This window comes from Pongo pygmaeus, chromosome 6, assembly GCF_028885625.2.
Source record: "Pongo pygmaeus isolate AG05252 chromosome 6, NHGRI_mPonPyg2-v2.0_pri, whole genome shotgun sequence".
NCBI classification, from domain to species: Eukaryota; Metazoa; Chordata; class Mammalia; order Primates; family Hominidae; genus Pongo; species Pongo pygmaeus.
In genome coordinates, this window is record NC_072379.2 from 5,762,370 (window position 1) to 5,781,443 (window position 19,074).

The window sequence follows — 19,074 nt, forward strand, 5'->3', positions numbered from 1 at the left end:
AACCATTCATCTGTTGACGAACATATCAGTAAGTTGTTTCCATCTCGTGGCCACTGTGAATAATGCTGCAATGAACACAGGAACATGCTGAGATCCTTTCTCAAAGGATCTCAATTCCTTTCCACTGGCTGCCTTTTCACTCTGTTGATGGTTTCCTTTGCTGAAAGCATCTTAGAAGTCACTTGCTTATTTTTTGCTTTTGTCACCTTGTTTTTGGCATTATACCCAGGAAATTATTGCCAAGACTGATGTCATGAAGCTTTCCACCTATGTTTTCTTCTAGTTTTTATAGTTTCAGGTCTTACACTTAAGTCTTTAATCCAGTTAAAGAGTTGATTTTTGTGTTATGGTATGAGATATGGTATCAGGGTCTAATTTCATTCTTCTGCATGTGGATATTCAGTTTACAGAGCACCATTAATCAGAGACTAACTTTTCCCCCGGTGGGTGTTCTTTGCACCCTTGTTGAGGATCAGCTGATCATAAATGTGTGGATTTATTTCTGAGCACTGTATTATGTTCCATTGGTCTACATGTCTGCCTGTTTCAATTACTGTAGCTTTGTAATATGTTTTGAAGTCAGGAAGTGTGAGGCTTCCAGCTTTGTTCTTCTTTCTTAAGACTGTCTAGGATATTTGGGATCCTTTGTGGTTCCATATGCATTTTAGGGATGTCTTTCCATTTATTTATGTCTTCTTTAATTATGTCAGTAGTTTTTTATAGTTTTCAGTGTATAAGTCTTTCCCCACTCCTTGGTTAAGTTGTTCCTAAGTATTCCAACTTTTTTGATGTATTATAAATTAGATTTTCTTAATTTCTCTTTTTGGAGTGTTTGTTAGTGTACAGAAACGAAACTGATTTTTATGTGCTGATTTTGTATCCTGCACCTTTACTGAATGTATTAATTCTAACAAGTTTTTTGTGGAAATTGCAGATTTTTCTATGTATAAGATCATATTACCTGTGAACTTGCATGGATATAGATGCTTTTGCTTTTTCCTGCCAAATAGCTCTAGCTAGGGCTTCCAGTGTTATGTAGCATGGAAGTGGTGAGAGTGATATCCTTGCCTTGTTCCTGATCTTAGTAAAAAAAAAGCTTTTCAGTGTGTGTGTGTGGTTTTTTTTTTTTTTTGAGACAGACTCTCACTCTGTCGCCCAGGCTGGAGTACAGCGGCACAATCTCCGCTCACTGCAACCTCCATCTCCCTGGTTCAAGTGATTCTCTCCTGCCTCAGCCTCCCAAGTAGCTGGGATTACAGGCGCACGCAACCACACCCAGCTCAATTTTTGCATTTTTAGTAGAGACAGAGTTCTGCCATGTTGGCCAGGCTGGTCTCGAACTCCAGAATTCAGGTGATCCACTTGCCTCGGCCTCCCACAGTGCCAGGATGACAGGTGGGAGCCACCATGCCCGGACAGTGTGTTCTTTAGTTCTCATACTTTGTGAATTTTCCTGCTGTTTGTGATTTCTAAGTTTATCGCCTTGTGGCTGGAAAAGATATTTGGAATGATTTTGATCATAAATTTGTTAAGACCTGTATTATGATCTAATATTCTCCATCCTGGAAAATGCTCCACGTGCAACAGAGGAGAAAAAGTGTTTTCTGTGCCTGTTGGCTAGAATGTTTTGTATGTGTCTGTTAGGTCTATAGTGTTGTTCAAGTCAGCTGTTTCCTTACTAATCTTCTGCCTGGTGGTGCTAACAATGATTGAAAGTGAGGTATTGCAATCTCCTACTATTTTTGTGTTATTTTTCCCTTTGGTTGTCAATATTTGCTTCACGTATTTGGGTGCACTGATGTCGGGTGCATATACAGGTGGTCTCCAACTTACAATGGTTTAATTTACACTTTTTGACTTTACTGTGGTGTGAAAGTGATACACATTCAATAGAAACTGTAATTCAAGTACCCATACAATCATTCTCTTTTTCACTTTCAGTACAGTATTCAATAAATTACATGAGATACTCATACTTTATTCTAAAATAGGCTTCCTGCGAGAAGATTTTGCTAAATTGTAGGCTAATGTAAGTGCTCAGGCTTTTGTTTTCCTTTTTTCAGGAGCTTGCAAGCTCTTGCTTCTTCTGGTGCCTGTCTGAGGTACCACAGGCCCTCTGGAGCTGCTGTAAGCTGCCCAGCTCTTTTTTGGCCTCAGCAGCTCCAAGGCATCTAGAGTAGGTTGGGTTCTGCCAGCAGTGAGTTGGGTGAGACAGAAGCCAGTCCCTCAGGCAGCCCCTTGAGAAGCCCAAATGCTGAACACATGCTCTACTCTTCCCCTGGACCCAAAAAGCAGCCTTCGAGGTGCACTGGACTCTGCCTACTGTACCGTGGGTCCTCTGGGGCAGTACAAACCACCCAGCTTTCTCTTGTTCTCAGCAGCCCCCAGGGACCTAGACCATGCCAGGTCCCATCAGTGCTTCATCAAGTGAGACAGAAACCAGAAGTCTTGGGCGGGCTCCAGAAAACCTAGAATGCTGGACCCATGTTCCAACTCCTTCCCTCCAGAGAAAAGCAGGGAGAGGGCAATGAGAAGTCAGTACGTTCTAGTTTCACCATCCCATTTGTCCTCAGTGGTCCCCAACCTGGTGCCCTTTCCTGTGAGACAAGACAGGAACTAGTCCCTTGAGCAGCCTCCTGAAAGGCCTGAATATCAGATATATGTTCCAGTCTTCTTTTTCCTCCCCAGAAAGATGCCAGGAGTTGGGAGTTTCCTCCCAATAACACGGTGCTGTGCCAGGGGGAGGAGCTGTGGAGAGCCAGCGTCACAAACTCCCCAGCCTTTGATGCAACTGGTTTCTGGATTTCTCACAGAGAGAAATTGGTCCTTCCAATGTTGTTGAACTGGTATCTCTATGGGAAAAAGAGGGTCTGGGGCTTTCTCTTCTGTCATCTTGACATTACCCCACACCACATGCCTTTATGGCTTTTTCTGCAAGTGATCTAACTACTCACGTTTCACTGACCACAAGAAGCTACATGGCTACCTCCAAGTTCAGCAGGCCATGTATATTCCTCCCATAGACAGAAACTAAAACATATGTGGTGTTCCTATTTGGGATCTTAAGAGCCCCTGGGAAGCTCCCACCAACATCCCAAGTTGATGTTCACTAGATGCTGTTCCAGACGCATGTGTGCCCTCAGGCTTTTATTTTTTAAATTTCTTTCTTTTAAAGACAGAGTCTTAGTCTGTTGTCCAGGCTAGAGTGCAGTGGTGCAATCATGGCTCAGTGCACCCTCAATCTCCTGGGCTCAAGTGATTGTCCTGCCTCAGTCTCTTAAGTAGCTAGGACTATGGGCACACATCACCATGCCCAGCTGAGTTTTAAAATTTTTTTTGTAGAGATAGGGTCTATGTTGCTCAGGCTGGTCTCGAACTCCTGGTCTCAAGAGATCCTCCTGCCTCAGCCTCTCAAAGTGAGATTACAGGCATGAGCCACTGGGCAACAAATGCAGCTGCTTTTAAATGTCCTCAGGCTGGTGGTGGTGGCTTACACCTGTAATACCAGCACTTTGGGAGGCTGAGGTGGGCAGATCACTGGAGGCCAGGAGTTCAGGACCAGCCTGGCCAACATGGTGAAACCTCATCTCTACTAAAAATATAAAAATCAGTCAGGCGTGGTGGTGCATACCTGTGATGCCAGCTACTTGGGAGGCTGAGGCAGGAGAATTGCTTGAAGCCAGGAGGAGGTTGCAGTGAGCTGAGATCATGCCACTGCACTCCAGCCTGGGCGACAGAGTGAGACCCTGTCTCAAAATTAAAAAAAAAAAAAAAAAAAAAAAAAGTCCTCAGAGAATAATGGTCTCTCCTCTTCTTTGGCCTTCCCAATTGTACATAAGCACTTTCACTGGCAGACCTTCTTTGAAACCTTACCAGGAAATGTAGTTCCCAGCTCCTTCTAAGCAACTCATGAAGACCCAAGAGGCTGTGCAGTACTGTACGTTTCTCACCTGGACTACGCGATAGGCAAGTAGACTTTCCTTATATTTTACCTCTCCTCACCTCAGGACAGTGTGCTGCATAGGCCTGCCCCTACTCAGCTTATGAGCCTCCTTCACACTCCTAGCACCAGTAAGCGTCCACATTGCTGCCACTCCTGGGGCCTAGAACATTTCTCCATCTCCACTCCACTCCCACCCTTTCCATCCTTTGGCTACTTCCTCCTTATCTGCTGCATCTTAGCGCAGGCATCACCTCCCCAGGCAGTCCAGCACCTGACCCATTGGAAGCACACAAGGGACAGGCTGGCACTCTGCTTTCTTAAGAGCTGCAAGATGCCAGTGACTGTTGTGACAATTGTTATAGCAACAGCCTGGGGTGCAAACATATAAAATGGCCAGAAATATTAATGCTGAAAACAAAAGAAATAAAGTTTTGATCCATTAGTTTAGTTTATTCTTCCTTTTCTTATCTCTACCTTAATTTCTTTACTTTCCCCAAGGCAAAGATATCGCAGTGTTCAACTCAAATCATGCAATTTTAGAAAAATGGCTTAGAACGTATTTGTCTAGGTGGATGCTAATATTCACTAAAAACTCTAAGTGGCTTCTAAATAGCTGACAAATTTTAAGACATTCTTAGTTCACAGGGCGCCAAGTTAAAGAGAACAAAGATCTGCAACAGTAATGCGCCTAGACAGCTCTGCTCCCACATAATATAGTCAGTTCTTATGAGGAGAAACAGTCAAATAAATAACCTACCAGATGTGAGGGAGATGCCACTATGATGCCCAGTTCTTTAATCAAAGAAGCGTCATTTGGACTTTGAAAATGGCAAAAGGTGTATGTGTGGGGAGGGAGGGGTATTTCAGCACAGGTGGTGAAGAGAGCAAGCAAGAAAAATGTTGACACAGTGGAAGAAAAACTAAACACTTCCCACTTTACATTATAGTATCTGTCCTAAAGAAGATGATATAAAACAGGAATCCAGAGCTTTGTAACTAGAGTGGCAAGAGTGGCTGCCATCTCAGTAAGCATGTCAACCGTCACTCACAAAGTACTCATCCTCATTTGCTTATGAAAAGGAAAGCACTCAAATCCTTCTTATACATCACCAGTCTGGTAAACAGCAGATATTTGGGCCATGAGGGCAGCCCATAATACCATAATTCAATATACATCTAGAAAAAAATGTGCCTCCCTACCTTTCGGCAGTGAGGATTAGGACAGCTGAACCTCTTCACATCACTGTCCAACAGGGCCGGAAAGCTACAGGACGGGCACCTAAAGTCAGAACAGCAGAAGTGACATTACTCCAAACATGAAAGCCTGATCTGGCTGCAGCTCCACGTGGCTGTTCATATGAAGATGGAGTTTTGAGCTGGACATTCACATCCCCTTTATACTCCTTAGTTTTCCTTAAAACACAGATTGAGTCTCTTCTTTGTGCTGGCTCTTATCAGGAAACATAAGCACCACTTGAGGTCCTGACTCAATATAAACCACTCAATAAACATGTCCCAACCTTAATGAGAACTCCTTGCATATACCGATTTCCCTCCAGCCCAGGGCACCATGATTGTATCTACGGGCCAGAAGAAGATTAGGGGGTGCCAAGATATGTAGACAGAAGTTTGAGCTGCATGCTGGGCACGGTGGCTCATGCCTGTAGTCCCAGCACTTTGGGAGGCCGAGGTGGGCGGATCATTTGAGGTCAGGAGTTGGAGACCAGCCTGGCCAACATGGCCTGGGCGACAGAGCAAGAATCCACCTCAAAAAAAAAAAAAAAAAAAAAAGAAGTTTGAGCTGCAGATTTTTCCATTAATAGAATTACTGGTTACTGAATGGTTCTGAGGTGTAAAAAATAAAAATAAGTATGTAAAATTATTGATAATCTTATTTCTCAGCAAGAAATGCCAAAAAACCTGGAAGATAAACACAATTTTCATCATCTGATGCAAGTGCCCAGGTAGTTTTCACAATGGGGAAGTGTTGGCAGATGGCACGCTCTGCCTGAGAACGAACCTGACAAGCTCGTCGGCGTAGGCTGCCGCAACCTCCTCCTCGGCTTTTCGCTCATAGTACTTATACAGGATGGTCTGGGGGAGCACCTTCTCCAGCTCACTGGTTGGGAACGAACACGTGCAGCTGCCTTCCATGCAGCTGAGCTCCAACTAGAAAAAGGCGAACAGGCAAAGAAAAAAAAAATCAACACCATTTATAGAAAAATAAAAAGCGTCAGTGGTTAAAAATATAGATCCTGAGACAACCGAGCAAAGATCTCTCTGCCTGTTCGTCTCTGAGAAACCACACTTAAATCATGGAAACCATGAAACAAAAATCCAGTACATCTTTGATATCACTAGAGGACCTCTATTAGCACAAATCACAATCCACAAAGACTGAAAGTGGAGGAAGGGTAAATGGCTTAGCAGACCACACACAGAAGCCCATAGCTTAGGGTCTGAAAAGGAGATGCTGGGGAGAAGTTGTTCCCCTCTACAGATATTACAAAGCTGAAGACCCTCTGGAAAGCAGAGCTGAGTGGTGGGGAGGGGCAGGGACTCAAAGTAATGAACTGAAAACAGGGACATGGGTGGAGCCTCTAGTTCCTACACCCTTCAGAAGGAACAGGCTGACTCTGAGAGAAATGAGGAAGATCTGAACAGCTGAACCACAAGGCTCTGGCCTGGGAACCAGTCATAGAGGAGAGCAGAGCTGAGGGGTGGCCTGAAGTCAGAGTCTGAAATGGAGTCTGCATAATGAACAGAGAATTCTCCAGACCCTTCCTCCCCGCCAGTTTCAGAATGTTGGAAAATGGACTCACACCCACCAGGCAGGAGGCAGACTGAATCACCCCAGGGAAGACTTAAGGGCCATTCAGGTTCATAATATAAAAGCTAACTGGCTCCTAGGCACCTAGAGTCAAACTCACTGGTCTATAAGCCCCACTACTCACACAGCTTTCAAACAGCTCTTTAACATGAACAAAAAGTGTCAGACATGAGGAATGCTTCCCACATGAAAGACAAACACCAAAGAAAACAAATGGAAAAAGAAAACATCTTAAAAATAACTAGCTAAAATTTATGAGGCATTTACCATGTGTCAAACAATAAGTTCATTAAACTCATTACCTCATTTAGCTTTCAAAACAATGCTATGATTATTTCCATTTTACAGAGGAAGAAACTGAGGCTTAAGGAATTTAATTTGCTCAAGATCACAGGGCTGGTATGGCTGATGGGGGCATGGCCCAATGCATTCTGCTTGACTCCAAAGGTCATGCTCTTCGAAAAAACATAAACTTTATTTATTTATTTATTTTTCTGAGACAGAGGCTCGCCCTGTCACCAAGGCTGGAGTGCAGTGGTGCGATCTCAGCTCACTCAGCCTCCCGAGTAGCTGGATTACAGGCACCTACCACCACACCTGGCTAATTCTTGTATTTTTAGCAGAGATGGGGTTTCACCATGTTGGCCAGGCTGGTCTCGAACTCCTGATCTCGTGATCCACCCAACTCAGCCTCCCAAAGTGCTGGGATTACAGGCAATGAGCCACCGCACCTGGCCTATTTTTCTTTTTTTGAGACGGAGTTTCACTCTTGTTGCCCAGGCTGGAGTGCAATGGCGCGATCTCAGCTCACCACAACCTATGCCTCCCAGATTCAACCAATTCTCCTGCCTCAGCCTCCCTGGTAGCTGAGATTATAGGCACGCGCCACCAGGCCTGGCTACTCTTGTATTTTTAGTAGAGATCGGGTTTCTCCATGTTGGTCAGGCTGGTCTTGAACTCCTGACCTCAGGTGATCCACCCACCTCGGCCTCCCAAAGTGCTGGGATTACAGGCGTGAGCCACTGTGCCCGGCCCCTAATGTTAACATCTTATGTCAAAACCAGAAAGTTGACAGTGGTCTGCTACCATTAATGGGACCAGTCTTTCCACTCATGTCTTCTTTTCTGGCCCAGGATCCCACAAGACAGCTAGTCGTCATGTCTCCCTAGTCTCTTCCAACCTGAGATTCTCAGAATTTCTTGGTCTTTTACAACCCTGACAGTTTTGAAAAGTACTGGCCAGTAACTTTGTAGAAAGTCTCTCAATTTGATTTGTCTCATGATTAGACCTAAGTTAGGCACTTTTTGGCAAGTTCTCAGCATACCGCCAGACAGATGTCAACGTGTCCTATGTATGGCTGGGGATGTAAAAAGGCCCCCCGCTTTTTGAGATGGGGTCTTACTCTGTTGCCCAGGTTGGAATGCAGTGGCTCCCACCTCAGCCTCCTGAGGAGCTTGACTACAGCTGTGCGCCACCATGCCCAGGTAATTTTTGTATTTTTTGTAGAGACAGGGTTTCACCATGTTGGCCAGGCTGGTCTCAAACTCCTGACCTCAGGTGATCCGCCTGCCTCAGCCTCCTAAAGTGCTGGGATTACAGGCGCGAGCCACCTGGGCAAAAAGTCATCTTCTTAATCACTGTGTTAGTTTTCTATTGCTGCTGGAACAAAATACCACAAACTTAGTGGTGTAAAACAATGTAAAATTCCCATACTGTGTTTGTTATGCTGGTGTCCAGAGAAACTGACTTTGGAGAGAGAAATATGATCTTGTGTAAAGTAAGTTATGTTATTTTAATATATATTTAATCAAACAGGCTGCAAGGTTCTCTCTTTGTGAGGTAGCCTTCCCTCTGGTCACGAGTGAGATGAATGGAGCAGGTGCTCCTCTGCGGCTAGGCATGGGAGCGTGGAAGAATTCTACTGTGCCCTGTGCTCAGAGAGCCCACATAATCACATGCATCAGGTGATGCACACATTGGCACACCAGCAGAACTCCACCTCACCCTAAAAGAGGCACTTACACTTATCAACACGGTCTCCTTACACTCCACGAATGTGTCCTATATACATGGGACATATTACACAGTTCTTACCTTTCCAGATCCAAAGACTGCCTCTTGGGCATATCTGATGAGACACTCTTTGCAGAACAAGTGAGCATCTGCGCACTGCGTCAGCTCCTCGAATGGAAATTCCCCATAGCAGCAGCGACACTCAATCAGCTGGCCATCCTGCAGGCAGTCAAGAAACACACATGAAATGTCCTGCACTTAAGCAGAGGGGGAGCCTTGTCTCCCATCCTCATCTCTCTCCCACCCCCCACACAAATTCTGAGGTAAAGCAACCCATTTTAGGGGCCATAAAACAATGATATGCTGTTTCGTGCTATATAAAATCTAGCTCAAGATACTAGCACAATATTAATCCATACCTAAAACAGCGAGGTTTTCATGTTTTTTTTCTGGTATTCTTTAGAGTAATTCTTTGTATAAAGTTATCATATTCAATCCCATGGTGCAAAGGGAACTAGAACATCTGTACTCAGATGCTAATGTGATTATAAAAAGTAAGGATAAGGAGTACGAGAGATGTTACCCAAAAAACTTTCAGAAGTTGAATTTTGTTCTTATCATAAGGAGTGTGAATGGGTCGTATCGAAGTCTGAGCTTTATTTTAAGGGACTATTGAAGCTATAACTAAAGCAGCAACCTCAAGTAATGTACCAGGTTATTGACTCCTTTTATTAACTAAAGCAACTGATCCAATCACCAACTCATTCTTTTTTTTTTTGAGATGGAGTCTCACTCTGTTGCCCGGACTGGAGTGCAGTGGCATGATCTTGGCTCACTGCAACCTCCACCCACCAGGTTCAAGCGATTCTCCTGCTTCAGCCTCCCAAGTAGTGGGGATCACAGGTGCCCGCCACTATGCCCTGCTAATTTTTTGTATTTTAGTAGAGACGGGGTTTCACCATGTTGGCCAGGCTGGTCTCAAACCCCTGACCTTGTGATGTGCCCGCCTCGGCCTCCCAAAGTGCTGGGATTACAGGCGTGAGCCACTGCATCCAGCCCCATTCTTTTATTTATTTATTTTTAATTTTTATTAGAAATGGGGTATTGCTATGTTGACCAGGTTAATCTCAAACTCCTGGGCTCAAGCAATCCTCCCATCTTGGCCTCTCAAAGTGCTGGAATTACAGGCACGAGCCACAATGCCCGGCCACCAACCCATTCTTAATACTACATTAGAAAAGGTCAGTAGCTGGGTGTAGTGGCTCACACCTTCCCAGCACTTTGGGAGGTTGAGATGGGTGGATCACCTGAGGTCAGGAGTTCGAGACCAGCCTGGCCAACATGGCGAAACCCCGTCTCTACTAAAATTACAAAAATTAGCTGGGCATGGTGGCACACGCCTGTAGTTCCAGGTACTCGGGAGGCTGAGACAGGAGAATCGCTTGAACCCAGGAGGCAGAGGCCGTAGTGAGCCAAGACTGCGTCACTGCACTTCAGCCTCGCTGACAGAGCAAGATACCGTTTGGAAAAAAAAAAAAAAAAAAAGAAAACCTCATTGTATGAGCAGCAGACACCATACAGAAACCCATCTTGCCCTGAGGTTAGACATATCTCTTTCTTTTAACTCTAAAGTGATATCTAAGTTGTAAACTTTCCTTTATGAGTCTATCTGATGAATGTCAGGTAATGATTTTTAACAGGAACATCTATTAACTTCCCTTCAATTCTGATTCAGTGTGGTATAAGAGTGACTATACTGGATCACGTATCTGACTATAACTTGGCTGAACTGCAAACTCAACAAACAGGAGGTTACCCAAAAACAAATTTGCCATCAAAAATGCTGACAAAACATGGTAAGAGAAAACAGCCCATGAAAATGCCCAGAATAAACAAGGTGAGATTTCAAACTACCTTTTGATACTGTTCTTCATTCATCTGTAGGGCAAGCAAAAAGTCTTCATGCTGAAGAATAAAAAAAGCACACATTCAGACACAAATTTAGTAAAAATGACACTAACCATTTAGTATTTATTTCCATAAACATAACTCCAGTATTGTGATCTCTTCAATTACACAGTTTAGCAGTTCAAAAAGGTTACCTGTGAATAAATTTTAAGTGGATCAGAGAGCTATAAAATACAGGACAATATTTCTTAAGTATGACTCAAAATGTAGAATAAAGGAAAAGGCTGACACATAAAACACTTTGAACAGCAAAGAACAGCATCAACAAAAACAAACTGAACAAATAAAAACTAAGTTTGGCCGGGTGTGACGGCTCATGCCTGTAATCCCAGCACTTTGGAAGGCCGAGGTGGGCAGATCACCTGAGATCAGGAGTTTGAGACCAGCCTGACCAACAGGGAGAAACCCCATCTCTACTAAAAATACAAAATTAGCTGGGCGTGGTGGCATGCACCTGTAATCCCAGCTACTTGGGAGGCTGAGGCAGGAAGATTACTTGAACCTGGGAGGCAGAGGTTGCAGTGAGCCGAGATCGCGCCATCGCACTCTAGCCTGGGCAACAAGAGTGAAACTCCATCTCAAAAAACAAACGTACAAAAACTAAGCTTAACAACAGACTTCGTTGGCGAGGCTGTGTGGTAGTGGGCACTCTCACACATTACTGGTGAGAATGCAAAACAAGACAACCACACCGGTGGGGCACTGGCACAGAGTCATCAATGCCACTTCCAAGAGTCTAGCCCAAAGATGCACCTGGGCAGAAACAGGGACTGATGTATGCACAAACTTATCATGGCACTATTTATAACAGCGAAAACCTGGAAACAACCCTAAACGTCCATCAATAGGGGAATGACTGAATAAACTGTGGTATTACATAAAATGGTATACCAGCCAGTTTCAAAAAGGAAAGACAAAAATCCCTATGAATTGCTGCAGAGTGACTGCCAGGATGCATGGTTAAATGAAAAATGCAGTCGCAGAAGAGTCTGCCACCATTTGGGATTACATTAAATTATTTATGAGACAGAGTCTCACTCTGTTGCCCAGGCTGGAGTGCAGTGGTGCGATCTCACCTCACTGCAGCCTCAACCTCCCAGGCTCAAGAGATCCTCCCACCTCAGCTTCCCGAGTAGCTGGGACTACAGGTGTGAGCTACTACACATGGTGGCACACACCTGTAATCCCAGCTACTTGGTCTGCTACTATATGGATAAGAAAGATGAGTCAATAAAAATACGTATACATATTTGCTTTTCCATAAAATAAGGAAAGATAAACCAAAGACTAACAATAATGGTTATATATAAACAAAGTGGGGGGGCCAGGTGCGGTGGCTCATGCCTATAATCCCAGCACTTTGGGAGGCCAAGGTGGGGGGATCGCTTGAGGTTAGGAGTTTGAGACCAGCCTGGTCAACATGGCGAAACTTCATCTCTATTAAAAATACAAAAATTAGCCAGGCATGGTGGCGCACACCTGTAATCCCAGCTACTCAAGTGGCTGAGGCAGGAGAAGCCCTTGAACCCGGGAGTCAGAGGTTGCAGTGAGCCGAGATCCTGCCACTGCACTCCAGCCTGGGTGACAGAGCGAGACTCCGTCTCAAAAAACAAACAAAGTGCGAGAAAGGGACAGAACAAAAGCTAGATATTTCTGAATATTCCTTGTTTTATAGTTTTTATTTCAGAACTAAAATTTTTACAATATTAGACAAAAAAACAAAACCAATTCTCTAAAAGTTCAAAATAAACAGAAAGAAATAACCCACCTTTTTTTTTTTTTTGAAATAGAGTCTTGCTTTGTTGCCCAGGCGGGAGTACAGTGGCATGATTTTGGTTCACTGCAACCAACCTTGACCTCCCAGGTTCAAGCAATTCTCATGTCTCAGCCTCCCAAGCAGCTGGGATTACAGGTGTGTGCCACCATGCCCAGCTAATTTATTTTTAGTAGAGACAGAGTTTTGCCATGTTGGTCAGGCTGGTCTCGAACTCCTGATCTCAGGTGATCTGCCCACCTCGGCCTTCCAAAGTGCTGGGATTACAGGCATGAGCCATCCCACCCAGCCAAACTTAGTTTTTTTAGTCTTGAACTCCTGGCCTCAAGTGATTGCCTGCCTCCCAAAGTGCTGGGATTACATGCATAAGCCACCGTGCCTGGCCAGAAACAAATAAACTTGTTTATCAAGTTAATGGCATAAGCACCAAGATTTATTTCAAGTGACTTTAAAATATTTTAAATATTGAATAATGTTATTAATGTTATTAAGAACCAAGACTTTTAGCATCAGAGAAAAGAAAATAAAGCTGGCAGGGCATGGTGGTGCGTGCCTGTAACCCCAACAATTTGGGCGGCTGAGTTGGGAGGACGGCTTGAGGCCAGAAGTTCAAGACCAGCTTGGACAACATGGGGAAACCCAGGCTCCACAAAAAAAGTTAGCCAGGTGTGGTGGTGCACACCTGCAGTCCCAGCTACTCAGGAGGCTGAGGTGGAAGGACTGCTTGAGCCCCGGAGGTTGAAACAGTAAGCCATAATTGCATCACTGCACTCCAGCCTAGGTAACACATGGAGCTCCTCTGTCAAAAAAGAAAAGAAAAAAGCAAAGAAGCCACTTTGGAGAAATTGTTGAGTCCAGGTCTGAGAAAGCAGAAGCTGAAACGGGGTCATCTGGCTGTGCCCAAAAGCAAAGATGTTGTCAGAGACTACAGGGGTCAGGTTAAGAGAGACTAACTTGAAGGGGCAGCCAATAGTCAGAGATGGGACAATGTGAATATCACCAAGAATAAATGACTACAATGAACTACATTCATCAATTTGCCAATACTTTAAATACTTATCTGATAAGATTGGTGATATCAATGAATGTCATTCTACAACAGATGGATCAAGACAATAAATTCTAATTTCTGCTTAAAATCTAGAATTTTGGTCAAAAATAATCACTTCATTCATTTTTGAGAAAATGCCTGCCAAATACCTATTTTGAATAATCATAGTTTTTCTGTCACTTTTTTCCAAGTAAAAAGTGGCAAATGCAGCTGCTTTGTGGCTCAATTGCATAAGCGCTTTCCTCATACCTGGATATAAGACAAGCTTCATATCCTGGTATGTGGCAGAAGCACTTTATGAAGACTTCATTTTATTACATAGAATATTGGAAAAGATGTTTTCAAGGGCCAAAATTTGGTAAAACAATTTTTACTGCTTTATCAAAGACATTTTCAGGTGAAACTGGCGTGTCTTAAAAACGTAAGTGCATGGTGGTGAAGAAAACAATGATTATGAGGATGGCTCTATGCCACTGCCCTGATTCATGCCAAGGCACCACTGCTTTTGTTCTGCGGGTACAAATTCAATACAGTGAAAAAGCAAATACAGCTGACCTTGATCAACAGAGATGTGAACTGTGGGGACCCACTTATGTGCTGATTTTCTTCTGCTTCTGCCACCCTGAGACAGCAAAACCAACACACCCCTCCTCCTCAGCCTACTCAACGTGAAGACCATGAAGATAAAGACCTTCTCATGCTGATCCACACTTCCATTTAACGAATACTAAATATATTTTCCTTATCATTTTCTTAATAAAGTTTTCTTTTCTCTAGCTTACCTTCTTCTAAGAATACAGCATGTAATACACAAAACATACCAAACGTGTTCATCGACTGTTATGGGTAAGGCTTCCTGTCAATGATAGGCTGTTCACAGTGAAGTTTTGGGACAGTCAAACATTATATGCTGACTTTCAACTGCGCAGGGGGAAGCACTCCTAACTTTCATGTTGTTCAAGGGTCACTGTAATGTCTTAGCATAGTTATAAGAGGTTTGACCTCGCAGACCCCCAAGAGAGTCTTGGGAAACCCAGGAATCTCTGGGTCACACTTTGAGAGCCACTGGTTTAGAAGATACTTATTAAACAACCAGTATATACATTCTAGCTGACTTGCACATTTGATACTATATTTAGAAAAATTAAAGAGCGAAATGGAACCGAGGCTGAGGGAGGAGGTGAAATAGATACATTAAGCTCCAATTAAAATTTTCTAACATGAATCTGATTTATGAAACCACAAACATAAGTATTATGACAAAACCCAGGTTTTTTCTTTTAAAAACTTTGCATATATCCAAATTTATCACTCTGAAGAAAAGGGAAATCTTAAAAGACAGTTTTGTACTAACTAAAACCCTAAGAGCAAACCAGAATCCCAGAAACACACCCCAAGACCAGAGCACATCTTCCTACCTCTGCCATCTCTTTGATTTTCTGCTCATAGAACTCCTGCTCTTGTTGCACAGCTGGAAGGAGAGCACGTCGGTCATAGGACCTACAATGTCGTCGCTTATTTTCAAGAAAGAACATCCTCTTTTCTATTTTTATGTCACCTAGAAGATATACGACAATGCAAAAGCATGCAGACAACTATGTGTTAGGAACCTGGGCCAGCCATGTCCATTCTTCCCGGCCTCATCCTCTGCCTTCTCTCTGATGGTACGTTTCATGACTTCTCTATCACATTCTACCATTTGGGAAGACTGGGCTTCGTACCATTTGCCAACCTACCATCCATTTTTTGACCCGATTCCTTCCCTCTGTTTATGCTCCAATTGCAAGGTGTCCCCTATCCTGTCACTAGTGTACTATGTGAATATACCACAATTTATTATCTATTTCACTACTGAGGACATTTGCATTTGCTGTTTTGGGTTAATCTGAATAGAGCTGCTTATAGCCATTTATTGGTGAATGTATGTCCGCAATTTAGCTGGGAATTGCTAGATCATGGGATAGGCTTACTTCCAGCTTTAGAAAATAATGCCAGTTTTCCAAAGTGGTTGTACCAGTTTACACCCTTCCTCCATCAGCAATGCATGTGAGTTCCAGTCTCTCCATGTCCTTACCAACACGTATCATCGGTTTTTAATTTTAGCCATTCTGGTGGGTGCAAGTGTGCTGTATGATTTTCAACCATTTTTATTTTCAAAGCATTCAAATATACAAGGGGCCGAAGGAATAGTACCTAGATTCACCACAATATATTATAACATGAGAATAAAAGAGAGCAGAATGACAAATATCAGACATGTAAATGATCTGTTTAGGTTTTGTACTTCTTTCACTGATTTGGCAATTTATGATTTTCTTTTTGGAGACAGAGCCTTGCTCTGTTGCTCAGGCTGGAGTGCAGTGGCACATTCACAGATCACTGCAGCCTCAACTCCTGGGCTCAGGTGATCCTCCCGCCTCAGCCTCCTGAGGAGCTGGGACTATACAGACAGATGCCACCACACCCAGCTAATTTTTTTGTATTTTCTTAGAGATGGGATTTTGCCATGTTGTCCAGGATGGTCTTGAAGTCCTGGGCTAAAATGATCCATCAGCCTGGGCCTCCCAAAGTGCTGGGATTACAGGTATGAGCCACAACGCCTGGCCAATTTATGTTTTTCTAGAAAACTTTATCTCATTCAGATTTTCAATTTACTCTTGTCCGTTCTTGGTAATCTCTTGATTTTAATATTTACTATCTGGTTCCTAATACATTTTATTTTGATTCTCCTTTTCTCTTGCTCATTCTCATGTTTTTTTTTTTTTTTTTGAGACAAGAGTCTCACTCCGTCGCCCAGGCTAGAGTGCAGTGGTGCGATCTCGGCTCATTGTCAGCTCCGCCTCCCAGGTTTACGCCATTCTCCTGCCTCAGCCTCCCGAGTAGCTGGGACTACAGGCGCCCGCCACCATGCCTGGCTAATTTTTTGTATTTTTAATAAACATGGGGTTTCACTGTGTTAGGCAGGATGGTCTTGATCTCCTGACCTTGTGATCCGCCCGCCTTGGCCTCCCAAAGTGCCAGGATTACAGGCGTGAGCCACCGCGCCCGGCCTCTCATGTTTTTTAAAATTCAAACCTTTTCTTCAGAAAACCAGTTTTTGGGGCCAGGTGCAGTGGCTCACGCCTGTAATCCCAGCACTTTTGGAGGCTGAGAAGGGCACATCATCTAAGGTTAGGAGTTTGAGACCAACCTGTCCAACATGGTAAAACCCCCAGTCGTGATGGCGCACACCTATAATTAATCCCAGCTACTTGCGAGGCTGAGGCAGGAGAAACGCTTGAGCTTGGGAAGCGGACTCCGTCTCAAAATTAAAAAAAACCAACAAAAAAAACAAAACCAGTTTTTGGTATTATGAGAATAGAAAAGCACATGATTAGAGAGTAAGCTTTGAAGCCAGATTCCCAGCTCGGCTACTCGCTAGCTGTGTAACATCTGCCTCTCTGTGCTTCACTTTTTTTCTATAAAATGATAATAATGGCACATACATATTATAAGGCTATTTGAAACATAAATGAATTAATCCATTAAAGCACTTAGAAAAGTGACTGGTACATATTAAGTGCTCAATAAATGTTAATTACTGTAATTATCAACGCTACAAATTAAAAAATTTTTCACCTTCTATTATTTCTTTCGTCTTTACTCAGTTCTTTTTGTAGTTTATCATGTTAAAGTAATAAGATTTTCAGTCCTTTATTTTTAAAAATAAATGCGATTGGCCGGGTGCGCTGGCTCACGCCTGTAATCCCAGCACTTTGGGAGGCCGAGGCGGGCGGATCACAAGGTCAGGAGATCAAGACTATCCTGGCTAACATGGTGAAACCCCGTCTCTACTAAAAACACAAAAAATTAGCTGGGCTTGGTGGCGGGCACCTGTAGTCCCAGCTACTCGGGAGGCTGAGGTAGGAGAATGGTGTGAACCCAGGACGCGGAGCTTGCATTGAGCTGAGATTGCGCCACTGCACTCTAGCCTGGGAGACAGAGCGAGACTCTGTCTCAAAAAAAAAAAAATGCAATTAAGTCTACAAACTTCCCTCTAATGTAATTTCCTGCATGACCATAAAAAGGACAGAGGAGGGAGAACCCTGTCTCACTGTTTGAGTCAAGCAATTATAGCCCAAACAGCAGTGCTTAGATGGAAAACAAACTGAAAAGGAGAAAAATGGGATCCCTGGAACAGATGAGGGATTCTTAGCCTGTGTCCTTATAAAAAGTTGTCAAAAAAGGCTAAGTGTGAGTCATAAACATTAAACTACTAATGTAAATCAAGTGTATTTTCTATCTCATACTTCCAGGGTCCTTAAAGATTATCTGATAAGTAAAATTAAAGAATCAGCATCTAAATTAAAGTGCTATACCTAAAACAAGAGGCTGAATCAAATAAAATGAAGTTAACAGGAGAAAATGTGAGATGCAGCAGAACTGAGACAGGTTTATGACCTGACAGCAATGTGGGTGAAAAGAGCAAGGCTGAATGTGAGCAGACCTCATGTGAAGTATGATGTGCAGTCTTCTATACCCCAACTTTCAAAGAGGCCTGACAAGCTAGAGAAGGGCACACAGGGAAGAGGAGAAGGGCAGTCAGGCTGACGAAGGGGCAACAGCCAGAATCTCTCTCCACAGGCAAGAACTACAACCATGGCAGGACATTTCAGGAAGTACATGCTGACAAATATAAAGGAAGAACTGTCTAAAACACAGAGCTGACCAACAAGGGAGTCAACTATCTTGCAAAGTAGCACTTTCTCCACCACTGAAGTCAGAAACAAACGCTGTATGGCTATGTACAAGGATGCCTGTTCTGAACTCTGGGTAAATTTGGCTGAATGAAAAACCACCTGCACACTGTCCCTAGTTCTACATTCTGCCACAGGTCAGGGCGAATGTCATGTCAGCAGAGCACTGCTCCACAGACTGGCTTAGGAACCTCAGGAGTCATAGCCTGAGGGATTTTCTTTTAGATCCTGAAAAGTTCATAGTAAATACAAATACTTTCCAGCTTTACAGTTACCTGAGTTTCCACTTAGTCATACCTGAAATCAAATGTGGTAATTAAGTACACATGTAACAAAAAGGGATGATCTCTAGAAAAGTTGTAGTAAACTCCTTTACTGGGTGGAAGCAACTCAGATAAAATCTGAGTTGTTATAAAACTCAAGTTCACATTTTTGGGGATCAGACCTGAAGTAACCTCTTCAAAAGGGTTTTCAGCAGTTATTTCATCAATAAGAATGACAGAATTTTGGAGAAACGTGGCTATTAGCCATTCTCTCAGTTGCATAAGCGACCCTCTGCAGTAAGCCCTCATTCATAAGTCTGGGTAGTTTTTACCTAATAACACAGCCAATTCTCATCAAACCTTCAAGACCAGTTTTTTCCCCCAAGCTTAACAGCACACTCAAATACCTTCTCACACATGAATTTTCTAACACCACACAAAATTTTCCTATCATGGTTTATCTTAAGTAGGAAGAAGGAAGCCAACAAGTGCAGCC

At 43.3% G+C, this 19,074-nt stretch overlaps 1 protein-coding gene across 2 annotated transcripts in view; it reads right to left on the reverse strand.

The window, feature by feature from the left end:
• RNF216 (ring finger protein 216) overlaps positions 1 to 19,074 on the reverse strand; it is a 165,391-nt gene that overhangs the window by 87,816 nt on the left and 58,501 nt on the right. For both annotated transcript variants that reach the window (XM_054496092.2, XM_054496087.2), the window contains exons 9-13: positions 14,998 to 15,137; positions 10,701 to 10,751; positions 8,868 to 9,005; positions 5,964 to 6,112; positions 5,144 to 5,222 (exon numbers count right to left, since the gene is read on the reverse strand). In XM_054496092.2, coding sequence (XP_054352067.1) covers positions 5,144 to 5,222; positions 5,964 to 6,112; positions 8,868 to 9,005; positions 10,701 to 10,751; positions 14,998 to 15,137 — 557 coding nt within the window. The remainder of the gene's footprint in view (positions 1 to 5,143; positions 5,223 to 5,963; positions 6,113 to 8,867; positions 9,006 to 10,700; positions 10,752 to 14,997; positions 15,138 to 19,074) is intronic.